The sequence below is a fragment of the Pseudorasbora parva genome, chromosome 1 (genome assembly GCF_024679245.1).
Source record: "Pseudorasbora parva isolate DD20220531a chromosome 1, ASM2467924v1, whole genome shotgun sequence".
NCBI classification, from domain to species: Eukaryota; Metazoa; Chordata; class Actinopteri; order Cypriniformes; family Gobionidae; genus Pseudorasbora; species Pseudorasbora parva.
The window spans coordinates 4,588,501-4,610,086 of record NC_090172.1 but is presented as its reverse complement, the minus strand read 5'-3'; the positions used below and the strand labels follow the sequence as shown (position 1 = coordinate 4,610,086).

The window sequence follows — 21,586 nt, the reverse complement described above, 5'->3', positions numbered from 1 at the left end:
TACTGTGCTGCCAGGTTCAAAAGCAATGTAGCATTGTCTCAAAAATGCCCAAAATGAATATAAATGCCCACAAAATTCTGAGATGTAGTTTTTTTTATAACATAGAATATAATTAAGCAATATCACAAGAGCAAGAGAGCTTTTTTCAGGAATGATTGCAAAGGATATTGATATCGAGTTTGCAGAAGCTGGCGGATTTTTCTGAAGAACGTTGGTCAGGACAAACAAGAGACTGAAGAACAACCATCACAAAACACACACAGACGTGGATCATCCAGGTAATGACAACTTTTAAGCACAACTGTATATTAATGGTTTCACTAAAATGTATCATTTTATCACCGATGCGGTTCTGGTGTGGTTTTCGTGCTAGATCTTGAACTGTTCTGTGCATTTCCACCACAGAAAAGGCTGTTGCAAGGCAGAAAAAAATTGACTCTGGCCCTAAATGCTTGCTGGTCTAGAACCAGGAAACAGTGTCTTGTTGAGAAATAGGATCACCTGCACAAGAGAGAGCAATCATGTCCGTACGGTTGTGAGATAAAGAAAGAGAGTACCAGTAGTTAATCCATATCCAGTTTCAATCTCTCTTGAACAATGACATAAGGGAGTACCAGCAGATGATGGCATGATCGCAAGCAGAGATGGCCGTTTTCAGCATGCTTCAGAAGGGTCATGTGTCAGCCAAGCAACTGGCATTGAAATAAATCGGAATGCTAATTGATAGCTTTCTCCAGGTCGTAAAGACCTCCTTACCTATCCTGGATGGCAGCCGAGCTCAGCCCCACCCAGAACATTTGAGCTCAAGCAGTTCGGTCTAGACTTGATCCATAGAGGAGTAATTATGCCTGAACAGAAACTGACCAATGAAATCATCAGGACGGGCTTTAGACGATGACGGACAGATGATCAACAGTAACGCAATCATCACGTCATCAAATGGGCTTGGGTTATATTTGTTCAAATCCGGAGAGCTTTGTTCAAACGGAGAGCTTGCTCGTTTATGCATTCACCTTCACTATTTCTCTCAGAAATGATGATCATGTTGGGTAAGTACTCTGTGTATCCTTAAATTTTCGGCAAATATTGTTTATTCCAGCGTGCGTGCAGACAGGGTTGTCAAGTTTTTACAACAAAACTTGCCAACTACAGCCCAGAACAATATCTTATCGGGGGGTTCTCCGGAATAAAATGGCATTTGGGGATTAAAATGTGTTATTTTGGCCAGGTTGCCTGCTAACATTCGCACTCATGGGTCTATATATCACATTATTGAGGGCACTTCAACCCGCGAACATGGACACCAGCCCGTGGGAAAAAAACGCAGACTTGGCATCACAGTGCAGTTGAGTTCTGTTGACATTTGACAACTAACGTTATGCGTCGCTTCGTTGCTCTGATTGGTTGTAGGTTTATCCAATTGAGGTCTTTCCTGGTTGGGTTGAAACACGCCCCATAATCACAGCCCAAAGGAGCATCAGACTCATATTCTGACTAGAATTGAGTATGACCACGTCAGGCTGCTCCTTACCCTTAGCAAGGACCAACAAGAAAGGTAATCCAGGAGCATGTCCTACTTGGCAAAATCACCTCAACAAAAGAGCTTCACCAAAGGTGATTCTACACAGCAACGTTTTGTCTCATTATTTATTTTATTTTATTATTTTTTTATTGCAGAGTACCGGTGGAGCATGCAAACAAGGTCTTCCATTTCAGGTGTTCTCCTTCGCAGCTTGCATGACTCTGCCTCCAGCCCGCCTTGAGGACTCGGGTTCAAAGTGTGGAGCGTGCTGTGAGGCGGCACGAGCTAGACAATTCCCATTACCCACGTCTTGCTCTCTGCCCTGCCATCTCGCTCCACGAATACAAATAGCCAAGGCTGTGGCTAATCCCCTTCTGAATGAATGCGTACGTGACACCCGCTGTCTGAGAGCCACAAAAAGGGCATTTGTTTGCATGTTTGGTTAAGCAGAAAAAGAAGAGGAAAGTGAAAGAAAACACGAGGATGGAAGAACGGACACGGCTTTCTTCCATCCATCATGTTGATTACTCTCGCATTTGTCTGAGTGCCTGTCGCACCGACGTCTCGCAGGTTGTAGCGGCAGCAGAGCTGTTCCCAATGCAATGGCATTGTAATAGCCCACAGCAAAGATGCAACAATTAACCTTTTTATTACACGCCTGTCAGCCACAGCAGACGGTTCACTGTTTCAAAGAGAATGAAACGAGGGAGTGCAAGTGAAGAAGGGCGACTTTCATTTGGCTTACCTGAAAACAGAACCAAACACAGACATTGTTTGTGCTAGTAATCGAAATCAATCTGCTCTTTTTAGGGCAGGGGTTTTCAAATTGAAAGTTGAATCAGGTGTGTTAGATGAGGTAGACATACAACATGCACCAGTTCAGGTTTAAAAACCCTGTTTTAGGGTACCAAAATGCAAAAATTAATTCTGTACAAACCAACCAAAAATGCATCCAGTGCAAGCATACAACAGTTTCTCCATAGACATTCATTGCCAGTGCATGCACGTATTGTGGAAGACGATGGTACTGCTGTATGTGATTTATTGATGATTCCTCTCTTTGACTCCCAGACACAAGGGTCAAGGGCCACACAGTTAGCAAACCAGCACACACAAATTTAGTTTCTCTCTCAAGCTTAAAGGGATAGTTCACCCAAAAATGAAAATGTGATGTTTATCTGCTGACCCCAAGGGCATCAAAGATGTAGGTGTGTTTGTTTCTTCAGTAGAACACAAATGAAGATTTTTAAATCCAACTCCAACACACTACGGTCAAAATACTGCAGTGACCATAGATATATTTACGTAGATTCCTCTTTCAACTGATCTAAGCAGACACTAATGAGAAAATCTATCTATCTATCTATCTATCTATCTATCTATCTATCTATCTATCTATCTATCTATCTATCTATCTATCTATCTATCTATCTATCTATCTATCTATCTAGCTATCTATCTATCTATCTATCTATCTATCTATCTATCTATCTATCTATCTATCTATATTCGGCGACCTTATTCAGCGGAAGTAATGGTGTTGGGAATGCTAGATGAGATTCGTCTGATATGAGGTAAAAAAATAACACAAATTCTGTTGTTTACAGAAACTGATCGTTTCGTGTCTAAAGACATCAATCTGTAATCATGATCCACAGGGTTTAATATGGATTCGTATGTCAGTGTGTTTTATACTCTCATAGAAATACACCCCATTGACATGCATTATACGAGGAACGGTTGAGTTAAAAATCTTAATTTGTGTTCTCCTGAAGAAACAAACACAGCTACATCTCGGATGCCCTGGGGGTCAGCAGATCAACATCACAGGCTCATTTTTGGGTGAACTATCCCTTTAAGAGACTTGATGGAATTATCTGTTATTTGCTATTTAAATATCAACTTAGTCTTAGATATTTCTCTTAAAATTACTTAAGGTAGATTTTTTTTTTAAATATTCATCCTTATATAGAATTACAATAGATGTACACAAGCAAAATAAATCTAGTTACAGATGTGCAATCACAAGGTTCAGGTGCTTGGTGAAATATCTAATTATTTAATTTGCTCTAAGTTTAAACAAAGTAAGAGTAAAGAGTTATACAACGAATGTAGACAGCATAGCTCAGATAACTTTATCTTGAATTAATTGACCATTCACTACACTCTAAAAAATCTTGGGTTATTTTTATTACCCAAATTCTGGGTTGAGCCTTTCGGGTAATTTTTTTTGTATTTTGGTTATTTTTTGTGTTACTCAGATCCTGGGTCAAATGTAACAACCCAGGTGTTGATTATTTCTCACAAGCTTTATGTGACCTCTTCAGGAAAGAGCAGTGCAGCTGCATGGTGCATGTCTTCAGCAAAATACAGGTTATTGTACATTTTATTTAATCTATAAATTTGTCAATGCGCTGTATATAATTTATTTTAAGCAAAGCAACATATAGCATCTGTCTTTCTGTGTAATGGAAACGCCTGATGCCTAGCATAAAATGTTTTATTCAAAGCAATAAAGAAAAATAAATGTTTAGGATGTTAAAATATGTTCTCATCTACTTATTGATTATGAACAGGTTGTGGAGTCAGTGAGTTACCGCATATTTCGGCTGCGAGTGAAACACAGGGCATCTAAAGTTAGTCAGCTGAACATGTTACGGTGGAAACGGGACAACAGAGACTGCTCAATCACACTTCAATTACTTCTAAATGTTTAATTTTTGCTAGTAATATTTGTTAAACCAGTTTAAATGTTGGCAATATGTATTAAAAACTAAATAAAATATGCTACCCTCTTAAATATGATTGAAAATAAAGGAATTATCATGCAAGCCAGTGGCTGTGTGAAGTATTTTAAAAAGGTTAAGAGGATTTAAGGTCATCTATAGACATTCAGTCATGTATGAAGTAAAAAATTAAGTTAGTATTATAGTTAAACGAATCAACCCATTATGTTGGGTTAAATAAACAATCCAGTTTGTAAAATTACAGAGTACAATTAACCTGTTCTGTTCTATATTTACCCAGCCATTGGGTTGTTTTTAACCCAGTGTTTTTTAGAGTGTAATTGTTTAAATGTGAACTTTTTTTTGCTAAAATGCATTCATTCAGCCAAAGCTAAAGTTAAGACTCTAATCAGCTGAATGGTCCACTGGCCCTCCTACATAAAAGATAATTAAATAAAAAAATGACATACAAGTATATTACTCTATACATTACTGTTTAATCACTATGCAATGCAAGTTTCAAAAAGTATGTATTGAAATGATCTTAATGTATCTACACATCAAAAAGATCCTTGGCCTAAAAAGTTTGAATACCCTTTCTTTAGGTGAGACATATGCAAGATTACTATTGTCTTTTCAAGGAAAACTCCCATTGCTCTCTAGGAGAAACATTTGCTATTTTAAAGAAGTTTTTCTCTATGGGAAAATCCCAAAAAGCAGTCGTGGGATTTCTGTTGAAACACCATTTAAGCAGTGCAGACTGTCAGTAAACCACACGCTTTAGTCCAATCTGTTGCGCAGCTGAGAATACCTCACTAAAAAGCCCAATGAAAATCTCCTGCTCGCCCTCCATGCCAGCTTTTGGAGAAATAATGAGTTTGTTCACTCAAAACAGACTTCCACGTGGGAAAAACTACTTCAAATAAGCATTGGTCTCTGATTTCTCAGAGAACTCCTTCAGAGAGATTTCAGTGAGGTTACACAGTCAACTCTGCAAGACTGTAAGGGCTTGATGTAACTTAATTGCATTCCTTTTCCCCCTTCCAACAGCAAATTGAATTTCAGGGTAAGACCCAACTCAAACACCTCATAATCCCTGCAGCTTGCCTCCTGCAAATGAAACAAGGTCACTTTCATTTCAACTCAAAGCCGCGGTGCTGCCAAACGTACCTGCTCTCAGACATTTACAACATCGGTGCTGCATCAGCGGACGCCCTGACTGACTTATTGAACTCCACCGCAGGCAATAACGCTGAAGGATGAGGACAGGGAAGACTCTTTCGCTGTCATTCTGTCCTTGCATTTATTACAATAATACTTAATAATAATAATAATAATTCATTACATTTATATAGCGCTTTTTTAGGCACTCAAAGCGCTTTACATAAAGAAAGGAGGGAATCTCCTCGACCACCACCAGTTTTTTTTACCAGTTTAATTCACAACCAAAATATTGGTCTTAAGGCAAAACCAGTTGAGAACCATTGCCCAACACAGGTCATTTATGGTGCATATATTAGGCAGTTTGTGAGAATGTTGTGTATCAAGGAAAAATTGTGCGCACATCCAGTAACACCTTTGCAGGTGCTAGATTCAATAGAGCATAATTCAAAGTAAACCAAAATCTGCACACTGGTATCACTGCTCCCAAAAATGTATTTAAAAAGGACATTTCGACCCAAAGGGTCTTCGTAAATGCTGTGTATTAAACCACATGTCTTACCTGCTACATTGAGTCTCGCTGTACGGCTAACGATAGTGCCCAGGTTGTCTATAGTGGCCACGCACTGGTAAACCCCTTCGTCGGGTTTATTGTGTTTCGAGTGCACCACTGAGCTGATGAGCAGAGAACCATCGGCCAGGATCTGCCTGCGATCATCTGAGGCCAGGCTGAGGAAAGAGCCGTCTTTCTTCCATTCGATCTTGGCAAGAGACTCGCTGTGGACTGAGCAGTTGAGCAGCGCCGGCGCTCCTCGAACCGCCAGCGTATCTGACGGCTCCGTGGAGAACTGGAATGGGCTGAAGTTCCTCACCGCTGATCCTACGGAGGAAAAGGGAGAAAAATCAGCACTGGATTTCTCATCATCACACAATATGATGAACTGAAATGAGTTTGAACCTTGGGTTTAGACGAGGTTAGGAATTTAATAACAGAAGGTATTTGCATCACTGCTTAATAAAATTACATTTGCGTGGATGAACATGGGCCGTAGCGCTTTATTCCAAAATTGTAATATATTTCAACATTTGTTCCTCTCAGTTTCTTTTACTCTTGCATTTGAGAGCCAAACACATCCATTCAAATGTCAAAACTTTATTACTAGTGTCCAGAAAGGATGAGGTAAAGAGGATAGCAATGAGCGAATCCATTATAAATCATTTTAATTATAAACGGAAATTAACAACAGAGCCCTTGGACATCAAGCGACATTTGAATATCTTATGTTGCTCACTCGAAAAGAAAATGGGGGTTGGAACTAAGCACAAACTAAGCACAATTTCTTTGCATTTGTCCTCATAAATTATTCAAATCTTGCCCCCGAGAGTCATCAGGACTTTTTGTGGATAAACAACTTAAATCATCTTTACTTCTTGGATGGGAAACGAATAATGAGCATTTTAAGGCTTTTTTAAATACTGCACCAAGTGATGAGTTGAATGCTAAATATAGCTGGAAGCAGTTCAGGCTGGTTTATGGCAAGTCTACAAAGAGCTGGCATGACTTGGGCAAGCACAAGACCCAAAAGTCATCATTCTGCCATTTTAACTGGAGGGTTAATGTCTGGGATCACTGTTAATGGGGGCGCCCTACATCCCCTCTTACTGAAGCTGTGTTTGAATCACATACTGCCAGACAGAGGCCGACAGGAGTGGAGTATTTTTACTTTCTACTCAAGTACATTTTTAAGTATATACTTTATCAGTGTTTTTCTTTGGAAAACTTTTACTTCACTACATTACAAAGCATAATATATAATGTCATACTTTTTACTGCACTACATTTCATAAATAAAAGTTGTTGTTTTCTTACCTTTAATACTTAATTACATAAAAAATGTAGTACTTTCTGACTTGTAAAACTTATTCTAGTAAAACTTTGAATTACTTTTACTTGAGTAAAATTATACAGCACTACATTTTTAATGTAATTAAGTATTACATGATATTCAATATGAAATGCATTGCAGAAAAAAGTACAATATTATGTTTTGGAATGTTGTGAAGTAAAAAAATTCCAAAGAAGAACATATACTTTATATATTTTCCATATAAAGTACATATACTTGAAATACTTCAATACTGTCCGCCTCTGCTGTCAGTCGATGCACTGTATTTGATAAAGAATTTACTTTATATTCTACAACTTGCGTGGGAATGTGAATATACACACTGATGTCAGGGCACTTTCAGGGAAGTCAGGGAAATCCTGCTAAATTCCACTGGGAAAGTAACGCTCCAAAACTACAACCAAAGGTTGAGAGTTTTATGAGTAACTACAGTTTACTTTGAGATATACATCCATTGCCCAAGGAGAACTTTAGAGAGGTGGGTCCAGTTGTACCGTTCAAATCCACTTCTTATTTCCAAAACTTTCCAGCTAGATTTGAAAACTCGGCTACTTGAAAATTATAGGCAGATGTGTTGGAACTGAAGTCTGCTGGAAGGTAGTCCTCCAGGAACATGGTTGGCAACCCTGAAGTAGAGCCTAGTGTGTAGGCACTCTTGACGCATTTCAAAATGTCTCAAAACAGTTCTTAGAGCAACTAAGTTGCATTCTCAGCAGTTCCACAAGAGGGCCATTAGCATATGGTAAAGTCAATGGAATGGTTTCAATGGAAGTGAGCATTTGCTATCCTCAAGGCCTTGAAGTGGAGGCTTTGGAAGGCGCAGGGAAATTGTCTCATTACGGGCTTTCCTACTTCAGAGTATGTCTAACCCAGCACAATAGGAACTACCAAGCACACACACAGTTTATAGCCTAAATATTAACTCCAAGAACTATCTCTATAAACATGGAAATCAGTGATAGATGGACTTCTCAACCGTTACACTAAGGAGAATTCCAAGGGGACCAACCAAGCAAGATCATTCATCGTCAAAATAAAAATCACAATAACTAGCATGGCTTACGTCCCTTCAAAGCTCCTGCTGGCAGTGCGAATGCAACCAGGAAAATTACCATAGATGAACATTTACTTCGCAGGAACCGCCCTGGTGGCTATAGATCATATAACTACCCAGTGCAAAAGCCCTTAAAGGTGCACTATGCAACTTACCGTCCATTGGAGGGCGCCTATTCTAAACAAAGGCGTAGTTTGATCACGCCAAGTTTGAGCGCAGTATCTTGGGACATGTGGTCTTCACCTCACAGCCGGTGGAAAATAGGACTCGGGCAGAAATCATGTTCATACATGCGGTTATTAACGTTACTGTAGTGTGAAGCAGAGCAGGACTGAGTGTTGTGGAGCTGAACACGGCCGCTGGAGCGATTGTTACACAAACACACGAGTACCAGGACTTTTATTATGACGGGATGGGACACAGTCGCCGGGTGCTCACACTTCCACTTTTTCCAGTCAGGTAAAGCAGCTCTGTTTATCATATTAGATACATTTAAGTGTGTTTAAAATGATGTTATGACGTTCCTCTGTGCGTTCGCTTGGCGCTGCTGTGACATGTTCACACTGCTAAGAGAAAAGCGCTTCTGAAGAATAAAACCGAGGGTAGCTAGTGTTTTTTGGATTTTTTCAAAAATACTACATAATGCACCTTTAAAGGGTTAGTTCACCCAAAAATGAAATATCTTTCATTAACTCCTCCCCCTAATGTCGTTCCACACCCGTAAGACCTCCGTTCATCTTCAGACACAGTTTAAGATATTTTATATTTAGTCCAAGAGCGTATGCAAGTGTATGCACACTATACTGTCCATGTCCAGAAAGGGAATAAAAACATCATCAAAGTAGTCCATATGAGACATCAGTGGGTTAATTAGAGTCTCTTGAAGCATCCAAAATACATTTTGGTCCAAAAATAACAAAAACTACGACTCTATTCAGCATTGTCTTCTCTTCCGTGTTTGTTTTCAATCCTTAAATAAAGATTCAAACGGACATGAATCAGTGAATCAATCAATGATTCCGAATCATGAATTAATACGCTGATTCATAACCATTTGAATCTTTATTTGAGGATTGAAAACGAACGCGGAAGAGAAGACAATGCTGAATAAAGTCGTAGTTTTTGTTATTTTTGGACCAAAATGTATTTCCGATGCTTCAAGAGATTCTAATTAACCCACTGATGTCTCATATGGACTACTGTGATGATGTTTTTATTCCCTTTCTGGACATGGACAGAATAGTGTGCATACACTTGCATACGCTCTCAGACTAAATATAAAATATCTTAAACTGTGAGTTAAGAGTTAAGTTGCTCACTAAAGAGTTAAGTTGCTCACTTTCGTGCAAAGTGCCCTTCCCGCAGTGCTTTTAGGCCGCAAAAATGCTGTTTGAAATTCGTCCTAAGAACATGAATTTAGCTGAACTGTTGAAGTTTTTATCTAACTACTTAAATAATAACATCTTGTTTAATTGCACCAACATTTGGCAGTAACTATAGCCCACTTTAGTCCTGGGGATTCTTGGGCCTATTCTATGTCCCATTCACAAAGTGAAAGCATATTTTCTACAGCACACGGTCCTGTGTTGGAGTTTGGGGGTGTTGGTCAGTTTCAGGGTCTGTGGGTAGTAATTGTGGTCAACCCTCTGCCCACTGAGAAAGGCCTCCTGGAACCAAAGCACTTATGTCTATGTGCTGACTCGCATTTGGACTTCTATAGAAACGCCACCGAGAGCTTTACAACATCTGCTTTCGTTGGCTGAACCGTTCTCCTGCTATACTAGATAATTGTATTCTGGCAAATGTTAAGCTTTCCTCGAATAGTTTCCTTAAGACTGATGTGAGGCTACGGTGGTTCCAGCATAAACACATCTGGATTGGATTAATTTCTGTAAGATAGATGCACTTTCTAGACACAAACACTCCGTAGTCCAGAGGTAACTGTTATATAGCTTTCAGCAAAGAATTCATAGTGTTTATAACAGACACCACCAATAAACTGTGGTGTACAGTGCTGTCTAAATGTCTGAGACCAGTAGTTTCACTAGGTGTAGTGCTTCAGTTTATATTATCATCATAAACACTTGAGTGAGAAGTTTAATTTAAACATTTATATAATTTCAGGAACAACATGTCTCACTGTTGATGGTTTCAGCACTGATGTGAACTGTAGAAGATTTCTGGTGTGCAACAACGGAAAGAAATCAAAGTGGCATGCAATTACCATCCAAAACTATCCGTATAGCATGTTACCACCGTAGTATTTTCTCACTACCAATAATCTGTTTAATCTCTACTCTGCCCGCCATGCCGTCTGTAGTTAATGTTTGTTACCTTAGTTTTTTATGTTGTATTGTAAATGTAGTGCGATTTGCAGAATCACTCATTACTTGGACTGGGTACATGTCCACTGTCCGTCTGTGTATAAACTGCTTGTTATTTACTGTTATTGTGAAGCGTCCTTGAGCTTGGGAAAGGTGCTGCATAAATTAAATTAAATTAAACTTATTATCAGGCCCACACGAAATCTGCGCGTGCAGAATTACGCAGATTGTAGTGTCCGTCATTTGAGAAGCATGCACAATCGTCTGTGTGATTGTGAGGGCTGTAGGCTGCGCTTATTGATGTGAATTTCTTTTTTTTTGTGGGAGAGTGATATTTTAAAATGTCTAAAATAAAATTGACCATGGAGGAGTTAAAGCTACACTGTGTAACTTTTTTGGGTTTATTCTTAGCTAAAAACACTTAGTTCTTTCAAAAGTATATGTGCTTATTAATGTATATTTACTTCTTTCGAGTAATAAAGTATTCTCGTAAGTTTATAATATGCCATTGAAAATACATTCGGGCGAGGGGTTCGAATGCCGGTCGCCATGTTGCTCCTCCATCTTGAAAGTACAGTAGCCAAAGAGGGACATACCCGTAAATTCAAGCTTCGTCTTTCGCGTTTTAACACTCGATGGCACCGTGTCGAATGTGAAGAGGGGGATTGCCATGTTAATCTTGGACTAAATCGGCCACCGTTGTAACAGTCAATGCCTGTCACAAGATTTCTAGTACTGATGGTTATGTTCTTCCGGGCCTCTAGGGGGAGATAGGAACATTCTCTGGCTGGTGTGCATATGGGTATATAACAGGAAACTATAGAAGTAAATGTTAGGGTCTGTTTGATGCTGCCTCATGGTTGTTTGTAACCTTTCTTTCCAAATCCTGTTTGAGAAACTGTTGGTTTCCAGCTCAAACGTAAGTTAAGGTTGATGTGTATTGTATTGCTTTAAAGTTAAAATGAAATAATTTAGTTTAATTTATTGTTATTGCATTTGATGTTTTCTCTTTGTAGAGGATTTGTTTGTGAGGCACTTTTTTGCTCCTTTGACTGTGGGCAGCTACATGTTCACAAACCTACTGTTTGTGTTGGTGAAACCATCATCTGCTACCATGAAACATTGTGATTAACCACACATCCAAGTGAAGGACAACAATCAACCTCATCTTTCTGTACCACTACTCACCGACAGATAAGACTGTTTCCTTCAATTGCTGAACTATTTATGCTCCCAGATAGGAGAACAGGACTGAGTTGGATATTGTGACCCCCCATTCACATGCACATATATGTACCCATGATGAAAGCATGAATTGTACCTATGTATGACTTGTAAGAAAGAGGGTGAATACATAAGGGTGAAAATATTATACAACTCTTGTTTGTTCCTGAACTTATTTGTTGTTAGGTCCTTTTTCACTACAATACCATTTCATTAATTGCACAAAGGACGAATCCCCCTTTTGATTTTTTGTAGCTTGCCCAGCACAACGTAACTGGGACGGTTATAGATTGGTGGCCCGTACGGGGATCGAACCCGCGACCTTGGCATTATCAGCACCACACTCTAACCAACTGAGCTAACCGGCCATATGCAATCTACGCCGATAGTGGAACCTGGGCATATGTTGGGGATTGACCTTATGGGACCGTTCCCCAGAAGTGCAAAACAGAATGAGCATCTTCTAGTAGTAGTTGATTACTGCTCAAAGTGCGCCAATACTCATTGCCCCTGACTTGAGTAAACCATTCAGAGTCCAGACGGATGCAAGTGACCTGGGAGTCGGAGCTGTTCTAACCCAAGAAATTACAGGAGTGGAACATGTTGTTGCTTATGCTTCTTGTCTTTTGAGAGGAGCTGAGAAGTCATACTCCGTTTCAGAAAAGGAGTGCTGTGCTGTGGTATGGGCAATAGAAAAATGGAGGCCTTATCTCGAGGGTCGACCATTTGAAGTGATCACCGACCATGCTGCTCTTACTTGGGTTTTTAACCATCCAAAACCCTCATCTCGGCTGATACGCTGGGGTATCCGTCTTCAGGAGTTTGAATTTACGGTCAAGTATAGGAAAGGCCAATGCAACATTGTTCCAGACACACTTTCTCGTAGTTTCATTGAATCATCATCACTTAACATACTTACTACGGTAAAACCCAAGGATTCTTCAACTACCTTTGCAGCTTTTCCCATAGAATGGTCAGACATTGCCAAAGCTCAAGAAGAAGACACTGAAATCCAAGAGCTTATTGCTAAAGTTCAATCAACCTCTGTTTCTGATCCCAGTCGAATACATTATGTCATGAAGAATGGATTTCTTTTCAGGAGCGTATCTCAAGATCCGAAAGGAGAAAAATTGCAACTGGTCATTCCAGCCTCATTGAGAGCTGACTTTCTGAAATATGCTCACGACAGTCCATTGAGTGGACATCTTGGCAGACTAAAGACCTTGTTGAGGTTAGTAGACATATGCTATTGGCCAATGATACGTTCTGATGTATGGAAGCATTGCAAAGAATGCCAGGTATGTCAAAAGTATAAACCAACTGTCTCAAAGCTAGCTGGCCATATGCAATCTACGCCGATAGTGGAACCTGGGCATATGTTGGGGATTGACCTTATGGGACCGTTCCCCAGAAGTGCAAAACAGAATGAGCATCTTCTAGTAGTAGTTGATTACTGCTCAAAGTGGGTGGAATTGTTTCCGTTGCGAGTAGCCAAAGCTCCTCAAATTTCTCGTATTCTTGTTGAAGAAGTCTTTACCAGATGGGGCACTCCTAGGTATTTGGTGTCTGATCGGGGAACCCAATTTACTTCACACCTCCTCAGTTTAATCTGCAAACAATGGAATGTCATTCAGAAACTTACAACTGCTGCTCATCCAGCAATACATATATCAGCCATATCACCCTGTAGCCCAAGACTGGTTTCCCACTGAAGCTAAGAAGGGCTGAGCCTGGTCAGTACCTGGATGGGAGACCAACTGGGAAAACCAGGTTGCTGCTGGTAGAGGTGTTAGTGAGGCCAGCAGGGGGCGCTCACCCTGTGGTCTGTGTGGGTCCTAACACCCCAGTATAGTGATGGGGACACTATACTGTCAAAGAGCACCGTCCTTCGGATGAGACGTTAAACCGAGGTCCTGACTCTCTGTGGTCATTAAAAATCCCATGGCACTTCTCGTAAAAGAGTAGGGGTGTAACCCCGGTGTCCTGGCCAAATTCCCTTGATTGGCCCTTACCAATCATGGCCTCCTAATAATCCCCATTCACTGAATTGGCTCTATCACCCTCTCTCCTCTCCACCTATCGCTGGTGTGTGGTGAGCGCACTGGCGCCGTTGTACTGTGGCTGCCGTCGCATCATCCAAGTGGATGCTGCACACTGGTGGTGTTTGAGGAGAGACCCCTGACATGAGTGTGAAGCGCTTTGGGTGTACAGTAGTACATTTGAAAAGCGCTATATAAATGCCTCATTCATTCATTCATTCATTCATCCGCAAACCAATTTGACTGAACGAGTTAACCGAACCCTCAAGACTATGATTTCATCATATGTGCAGGACCATCATCGTCAGTGGGACAGGTGGCTAGCCGAATTCCGGTTTGCTATCAACACGGCATGGCAAGAAAGCACGGGATTCACCCCAGCCGAAGTCATGCTTGGTCGCAAATTGAAAGGACCTCTAGAAAGGGCTGTCATGAGACCCCCTGATCCAAACAGTCCAGCCTACCCTGTCCTAGAAAAGGCACAGGAACTCATTCAAACGGTGCTAAAGAATGTCGAACGGGCCCAGAGCAAACAACGCAAGTACTATAACCGTAGGAGTTAAAACGAAATCAGAATAAAAAACTATTATTCACTGGATGGTCATATACCTTTTCACCGCTAGATGGGGGAAAATATCACACAGTGTAGCTTTAAGGAAATTTCACTTGTCTACAAAAAGTACCTATTTATAGCTAATAAAATGTGTTCATTTATTTACTTCAGTAGGTATTTATTTATTTTGCTCTATAGTTGAATGATAGGAAATTGTTTATTTAAGGAATTGTCAACAATAGTATTGATAAATCAATATTTTCTCTATCTTCTAGTGAAGGAGCCTACAATAAGAGAGAGCTTTAAAAAAATAAAAAATAAACAGTATCATTCTATTAGTATTTGTATTGTAAACCTTAAATACAAGTTAAGAAGTGAATATTTAATATTTTATTTGTAATGCTTTCATTTCCAATATTTTTAGATCTTTTGAACACATTTAAAACCATTCCGCAGAATTCAGTGTGGCTCTGCTTATTATTAATAACAGCAGTACACTCATAAATATTCAAGTAAAACTGGCACGAGTACTTTGAGTAAATACAAACCATTTGAATTTGTCACTGTTCAATAATATTTATATGTGCCGTTTACTTAATTATGTTATGTTCAATTTATAAAACTTTATAATGTGTGAACACTGTTATCAATTTAATTTGCCTTTAAAAAAAAAAATAACAACAAACATATTTTTAAAAATAAAAATGCAAAGTTAACTCATTGGACAAACTAAAAATAAAAATATCCAATGAATGTGAATATGAGTGCCCACAGCCTGAACACACACACACACGCACACCTGCATAATGGTAACCACAAAATTACAGAAACTCCTCAATGTCCAACAAAACTGAACATAAAATAACTAATAACATCTTTCCCTTTACTGAAAAACACATAAAATAACACTTTATTCCATAAATTTTCTCTCCTAGCGCAGTCCCTTGCAAAGCATGCTGGGAACTACAGATCCACTGCCCAGTTAGTTATGTCAGCACAAATATTTCATTTAGTTTTAACACAAACTAATTAAATAAACTTGAGTTTTAAATATAATAGGCTGGTTGAACACATTTCGACACAACTTAATTTAATTAGGTAAAGTACATTTAAACGTTTCTTATCTATGAAGGGCCTGAATCCTTTTTTTTTGAGTGTAGGTGACGGCACGCTAATGAAGGGAGATGTCACAGATGGAGAGGCCTGTATTCCACCGGTGAGAAGGGAGCATCAGAAGATCGGCATACTTAATCATTAGCATGTAAGCGGCTGTTTGGATCCCGCACAGAGGCGGTGTGCAATACGGCTCCTCCAGCCACCACTTCACCATGAGCTGCAACCCATGACCATCTGCTGCGGCTCAGACATCGCATCCCAGAGTCCCACAGTAGAGCGGAGACTGACACCGCACTCATGTTCTTCACTTTTCAGCCATTTTCATAGTTCATTACCCTTTTAAAGCTCTGCCACAAATCTATGAGCCATATCAGGGACAAAACAACTACTTACAAACAACAACTACTACAAACAATCCAGAGAAAAATGATTTGTGCTGCTAACTCCGGCTATATGAATATACAAATTATGATTTTTATTTTAAAATGGAATTTGGATGAATGTAAGGTTGCATTTTAATAAATTGCCTGGGCTATTTAGTGGCTAACAGGTCTAAGGATGCATAAATATTATTAAAAAATAATACTAATAATTGTGCATCCGAGTAGCCCAGGTTTAGCCCAAATAGCCTAAATTTGGACAATTTCAAATTTTCTTTCCCTTCAAGGGTATTAATACGATTTTTTCTCTTTTATCTGTACATTGTTTTAATTTCACTAAAGCACATTATTTCACTTAAAGGGATCAAATTTATGCTATTGAATATCAGCCATAAATTAAATATATTGAATTTTAATAAATTGCCAGGGCTACTTAGTGGCTAACAGGTCTAAGGATGCACAAATATTATTATTATTATTATTATTATTATTATTATTTAATTAGGATAATTCCACATTTTCTTTCAATTCAAGGGTATTATTGAGATATGACTTTCTTTCATCTGTACATTGTTTTAATTTCACTAAAGAACATTATTTCACTTAAAGTAAACAAATTTATGCTAATAAACCAGTCTGGTATCGATTTGTAGTTGCCTTAAATGGAATTTGGATGAATGTAAGGTTGAATTTTAATAAATTGCCTGGGCTACTCGGGTGCACAATTATTAGTATTAAAAAATAATACCAAAAATTGTGCATCCGAGTAGCCCAGGTTAAGCCCGAGTCCCCCAAATTTGGACAATTCCAAATTTTCTTTCCCTTCAAGGGTATTAATAAGATATGTTCTTTCATCTGTACATTGTTTTAATTTTACTAAAGCAAATTATTTCACTTAAAGTGATCAAATTTATGCTATTGAATATCAGCCCTAAATTACATATCTGTATCGCCCAACAATGTCTACATTAGTAAATCTCTAAGAATAGGAATTTGCACAAACATGCAAATATCAATGGCACTTGTAATGAGTCTTATTCAGTTTGCAAATATTTATGCACAAGATTTAAAGTCAGCAGCGTATTTCTCATTTAATGGCCTCAAAACACAGTGCAGCAAAGACCAATTACACAATCTCTTTAGAGTCACTTGAAATTCAGATTAGATACAAGGACTTTTCGGCTGTGAATCATTTTAAATACTAAGCAGTCAGAATAATATTGGATTTCCACAGGAATAGGGTCATATTAATGATGAATAATGAACAAAAAGAAAGAACAACCTTGACCACCCCTGCAGGGATATTTCTAAAATGGTTACCCGCTAACCACCTCAGTGAGTTTGAACTTGTCAAGCCCAGTATATGGCACAATAAATACACATTTCACATCACGAATGATAATAGGAAATATGTTAAATGGATGGATTTCTATCCAAAAACAACGTTTGGATATGCCAAGTAAAGCACATGTACTAAATGATACAAATTTTGTCCATAGTTGTACCATCACATGTTTTTGTTAGTGACTAAATAGAGTGATCTTTACAGACAGTCTAATCTATTCTACTTTTCACTGAGAAGAATTGGACTTCAAAATGTGTTCTGCAGTCCACAGAGCAGGAAACCAAGAGAAAATGAGGTTGTCTGTTTGATAAGTATGAGCCGTTACCCCGGTCCCATGTCCTGTGAAATCCATTTTATTCCACATCCAAAGAGCACTTCAGAGCTCCAGCTCCAGTCAGTAGAAATGTCTGAAGTCAGGCAGATATGGAAGAAAAAAAGGTTTGTCTTGTGCCTTAGTCTAAGACTTTCGCCTCTATAAAGTGTCTGTCAGACGGTTAGGGACAGATGAGTAAGATAGATATAGAGAGCTCTTCATAATCACCGAGTATAACTGCGACTATAGATCATTTTTAATAGAGATCTCAGGTCTGGAAAGCTAACATTAAAGATAAAGATAGAGTACCCTCCACTAATATATGCACCCTTGGTAAATATGAGCAAAGGCAGCAGTGAAAATAAATATTTGCATTGTTTATCCTTTTGATCTTTCATTCAAACAAAAAAATGCACACAATGATAACCTCTCATTAATGTAAAAGTATTGAAAGTGGGGGGAAACTCGCATTATGAAACAAATGCATGTTGGCCACAATTATTGTTCACAATTATATTCTCTATAGGGTTCAGGTCAGGGAACTGGGACGGTCACGGCAGAAGCTTCATTTTGTGCTCAGTGACATTTGTGTGTTGATTTTGATGTTTTGGATTGTTGTCCTGATGGGAGATCCAACCACGGCCCGTTTATAAGAGTTCTAGCAGAGGCCGTCAGGTTGATTTTTTTATCTTTTGGTATTTGCTAGAATCCATGATACCATGTATCAGAACAAGATGTCCAGGACCTCCAGCAAAAAAATAACCCACAACATTAAAGATCCAGCTGTATATTTAACCACGGACGTGGGGTGCTTTTTATCCGTTTGTACCAAGGCCATCTGGTGGGTTTGCTTCCACAAAGCTCTTATTTTAGTTTTATCTGACCACAGAACCAGGTCCGTATGAAGTTCCACCCGTGTATGGATATGCAGGACAATACGTTGCTTTTTTGTTTGTTTTTTGATGAGCGAGGATTTTTCTTGAAAGCCTCCCAAATATCATGTGATGATGTACGTGTCTGATAAACAAAATGTTTAGGCTTTCAGAGCCCAAGACTTAACTAATCTCTGCGATTCTCCATCTGTGATTCTTAGAGTCTTTGTGCACTCAAACTCTCCTCCTCGCCGAATATTAGGACGATATAGACACACGTCCTCTTTCAGGCAGATTCAGATCATCTTTAGCTGATGCTTTATCTATTTTCTTACAGCCAAATTTTGTGAAACTCAACAATCTTTACCTGCACATCAGAACCATATTCTTTGATTTTACTCACTGTGATGATGATTAAGGGAATTTGGCCTTGTTTCTCCTCATAAATGTGACCTTGGAGCACAAAACCAGTCATAAGTCTCACGGGTATATTTGTGGCAATAGCCAACAATGGGTCAAAATTATCAATTTTTCTTTTATGCTAAAAATCATTAAGATAATAAGTAAAGATCATGTTCCATGAAGATATTTTGTAAATTCCCTACCATAAATATAGCAAAAAATGTATTATTATTAGTAATATGCATTGCTAAGAACTTCATTTGAACAACTTTAAAGGCGATTTTCCCAATATAAAGACTTTTTTTGCACCCTCAGATTCCAGATTTTCAAATAGTTGTATCTCTGCCAAATACTGTCCTAATAAACCAAACATCAGTGGAAAGCTCATTTATTCAGATTTAAGATGATGTCATGGCTGGACAATGTTCCTAGTCATCCTGGTGTGCTAAAAAAAACTTAAATATAAATTGGAATATACTTCCGAGATATTTTACAAGGGGTGTCAATAATTGTGGCTAACAAGCATTTATGTCATCTGGGTTTTACTTCCATAAAAGCTTAGGATTTTGTGATTATTATTTTTGAATGAAAGATGGATAACATGAACGAATGAAGGATAATAATGCACTGTTGCTTATATTGGCCAAGGGTGCAAATATTAGTGGAGGGCACTGTATCTTCTTAATATTCTTATGTTATATTATGAGAAGTGTGCTCTTTAGTTAGGGACATTCAGTAGAGAAGTTCTTCCAAAAAAAAAAAAAGCCCCCCTGTACCTGTTTTCTTCCCCACATGGGAAGCCATTGGCTCTCACACAAAGACTGAGCTGTGCCAATCAGGTCCTGTACACAACCATATTCTCCACAGAAATAGCAGAGTACTTTCCCTCCAGATCACCTCTTAATGAGGCTCGGGCCATTTCCAGAAAGCATTATGGGAACTCCACAAAAAACATATAAATCAAGAACAAACAAAAAAAAACAGAAAAAAAAGAGCTCGCATTAAATTAATACAAAGCAGCCTTTGAGACTAAACTACAACAGGTAACTGTATTACACCACATGGAAAGAAGAGTAATAAGTTAAAATATCAGTTTCATAATTAATCAACAGGATCACATCTGGAAATTACATTTGAGGACGCCTTTCGCCAGAATTTCTGTTTCTAGTTTGTCCACAATGGGGAAAATGCCCGGCGGCTTTACATTATTGAGTAGAAGGGGCTTCTGAGCTCTTTGACCTTCAACTAAATAAATATACTTAGAGCCGTTTGCGCTCTGGGAAACAGCCAGCCACATGCAGGTACAGATATTATTTCCAACATATCAAGCAGCTTCCTCGACTCTCCCAGACTCTATCAGTTCTTTGTCATTCCCTTTCAGGCTCATTAGTCCGACTGCAATGCCTTTCCTTTCATGTCTGTCCACCTCCAGTTTGTCTGCTTCTCCCCAGGCTTGCCTTCATCTTCCAGCATCATTTCTTCCCCATCTGTCACAGCAGAACACAGCGAGGAATCAGCAGAGATCTGCTCTGAGAGACGGAGAACTGACTCAAGGATGAGTAACTTTGGTTTGGACTTCCCTGTGGAGATCTCGCATATTAAAGCAGTCTAATAAACCGTTCTCTCCGTGTGTGCTTTATGATCACACGCTGAAAGCTGAATCTGAGCCTCATTCTCATATAACACTCATATATTACTCAGATTAAGCACTGTCCCTTAAGGGCACCTCAGAATGAAATGCTGAAAAATTTACCATCTTAAGATATTAGTAGCAAATCTGTGAATTTCATGAAACCAGTTAACCACATGCCTAGATCACATTTCACCCCAAAAATCAATGGGAAAAAAGCAAGAAAAATTATTTAAAGCATATTTTTTAAAGACTATCACAGATTAATTAATGCAACAAAAATATATAAATAATAATTTTGTTTTATTACATTTTTTTATTATTTAAGAAATATATTAAAATAATACATTTATATATCCTGAACACATTTATATTATTGATTTGATTTATGCTAACTTAAAATAAAAAAATATGCCATTTTTGATTGTAAAATATATATAAAGCATATTTTTTAAAGCATATTTTTAAAGACTATCACAGATTAATTAATGCAACAAAAATATATAAATAATAATTTTGTTTTATTACATTTTTTTATTATTTAAGAAATATATTAAAATAATACATTTATATATCCTGAACACATTTATATTATTGATTTGATTTATGCTAACTTAAAATAAAAAATATGCCATTTTTGATTGTAAAAAATTTATTGCAGTATTGTTTTAATTTATATAATATGTAATGCAATAAATAACATTTATTTTATTTTTAATTACTTTTTTAAAATAATATTTTAACATAAATTAAATAATTTTAAAAAGTATGTTATTTCTGTATTATATATATATATATAGGATAAATGTATATATCGTGATCACAGTTCTTGTATTGCTTTTGATTTGATGCTGATTTAAAATAAATTAAGCTGATTTTGATAACAACTCATTTTATTACAGTATTGCTTTTACTATAATTGGTACAATATGTAAGGCTATAAATAATATAATTAAATGATAAACTTAAATTACATACGGATGAATTACCATAATGAGAATTTGGAAGATTTTTTTTT

General features: G+C 38.0%; 1 protein-coding gene, 1 long non-coding RNA gene and 1 other non-coding gene across 3 annotated transcripts in view; 1 reads left to right on the top strand and 2 right to left on the bottom strand.

Moving 5' to 3' along the window:
• neo1a (neogenin 1a) overlaps positions 1-21,586 on the bottom strand; it is a 212,175-nt gene that overhangs the window by 124,775 nt on the left and 65,814 nt on the right. The window contains exon 2 of the mRNA XM_067456682.1: positions 5,972-6,289. Within this exon, the coding sequence (XP_067312783.1) occupies positions 5,972-6,289 (318 nt within the window). The remainder of the gene's footprint in view (positions 1-5,971; positions 6,290-21,586) is intronic.
• On the top strand, positions 11,400-12,071 carry LOC137082794 (uncharacterized). Its single transcript, XR_010906410.1, has 2 exons — positions 11,400-11,613; positions 11,711-12,071. It is a non-coding gene; the product is annotated as an uncharacterized lncRNA (long non-coding RNA).
• trnai-gau (transfer RNA isoleucine (anticodon GAU)) lies at positions 12,213-12,286 on the bottom strand. The gene has a single exon. It is a non-coding gene; the product is annotated as a tRNA-Ile (tRNA).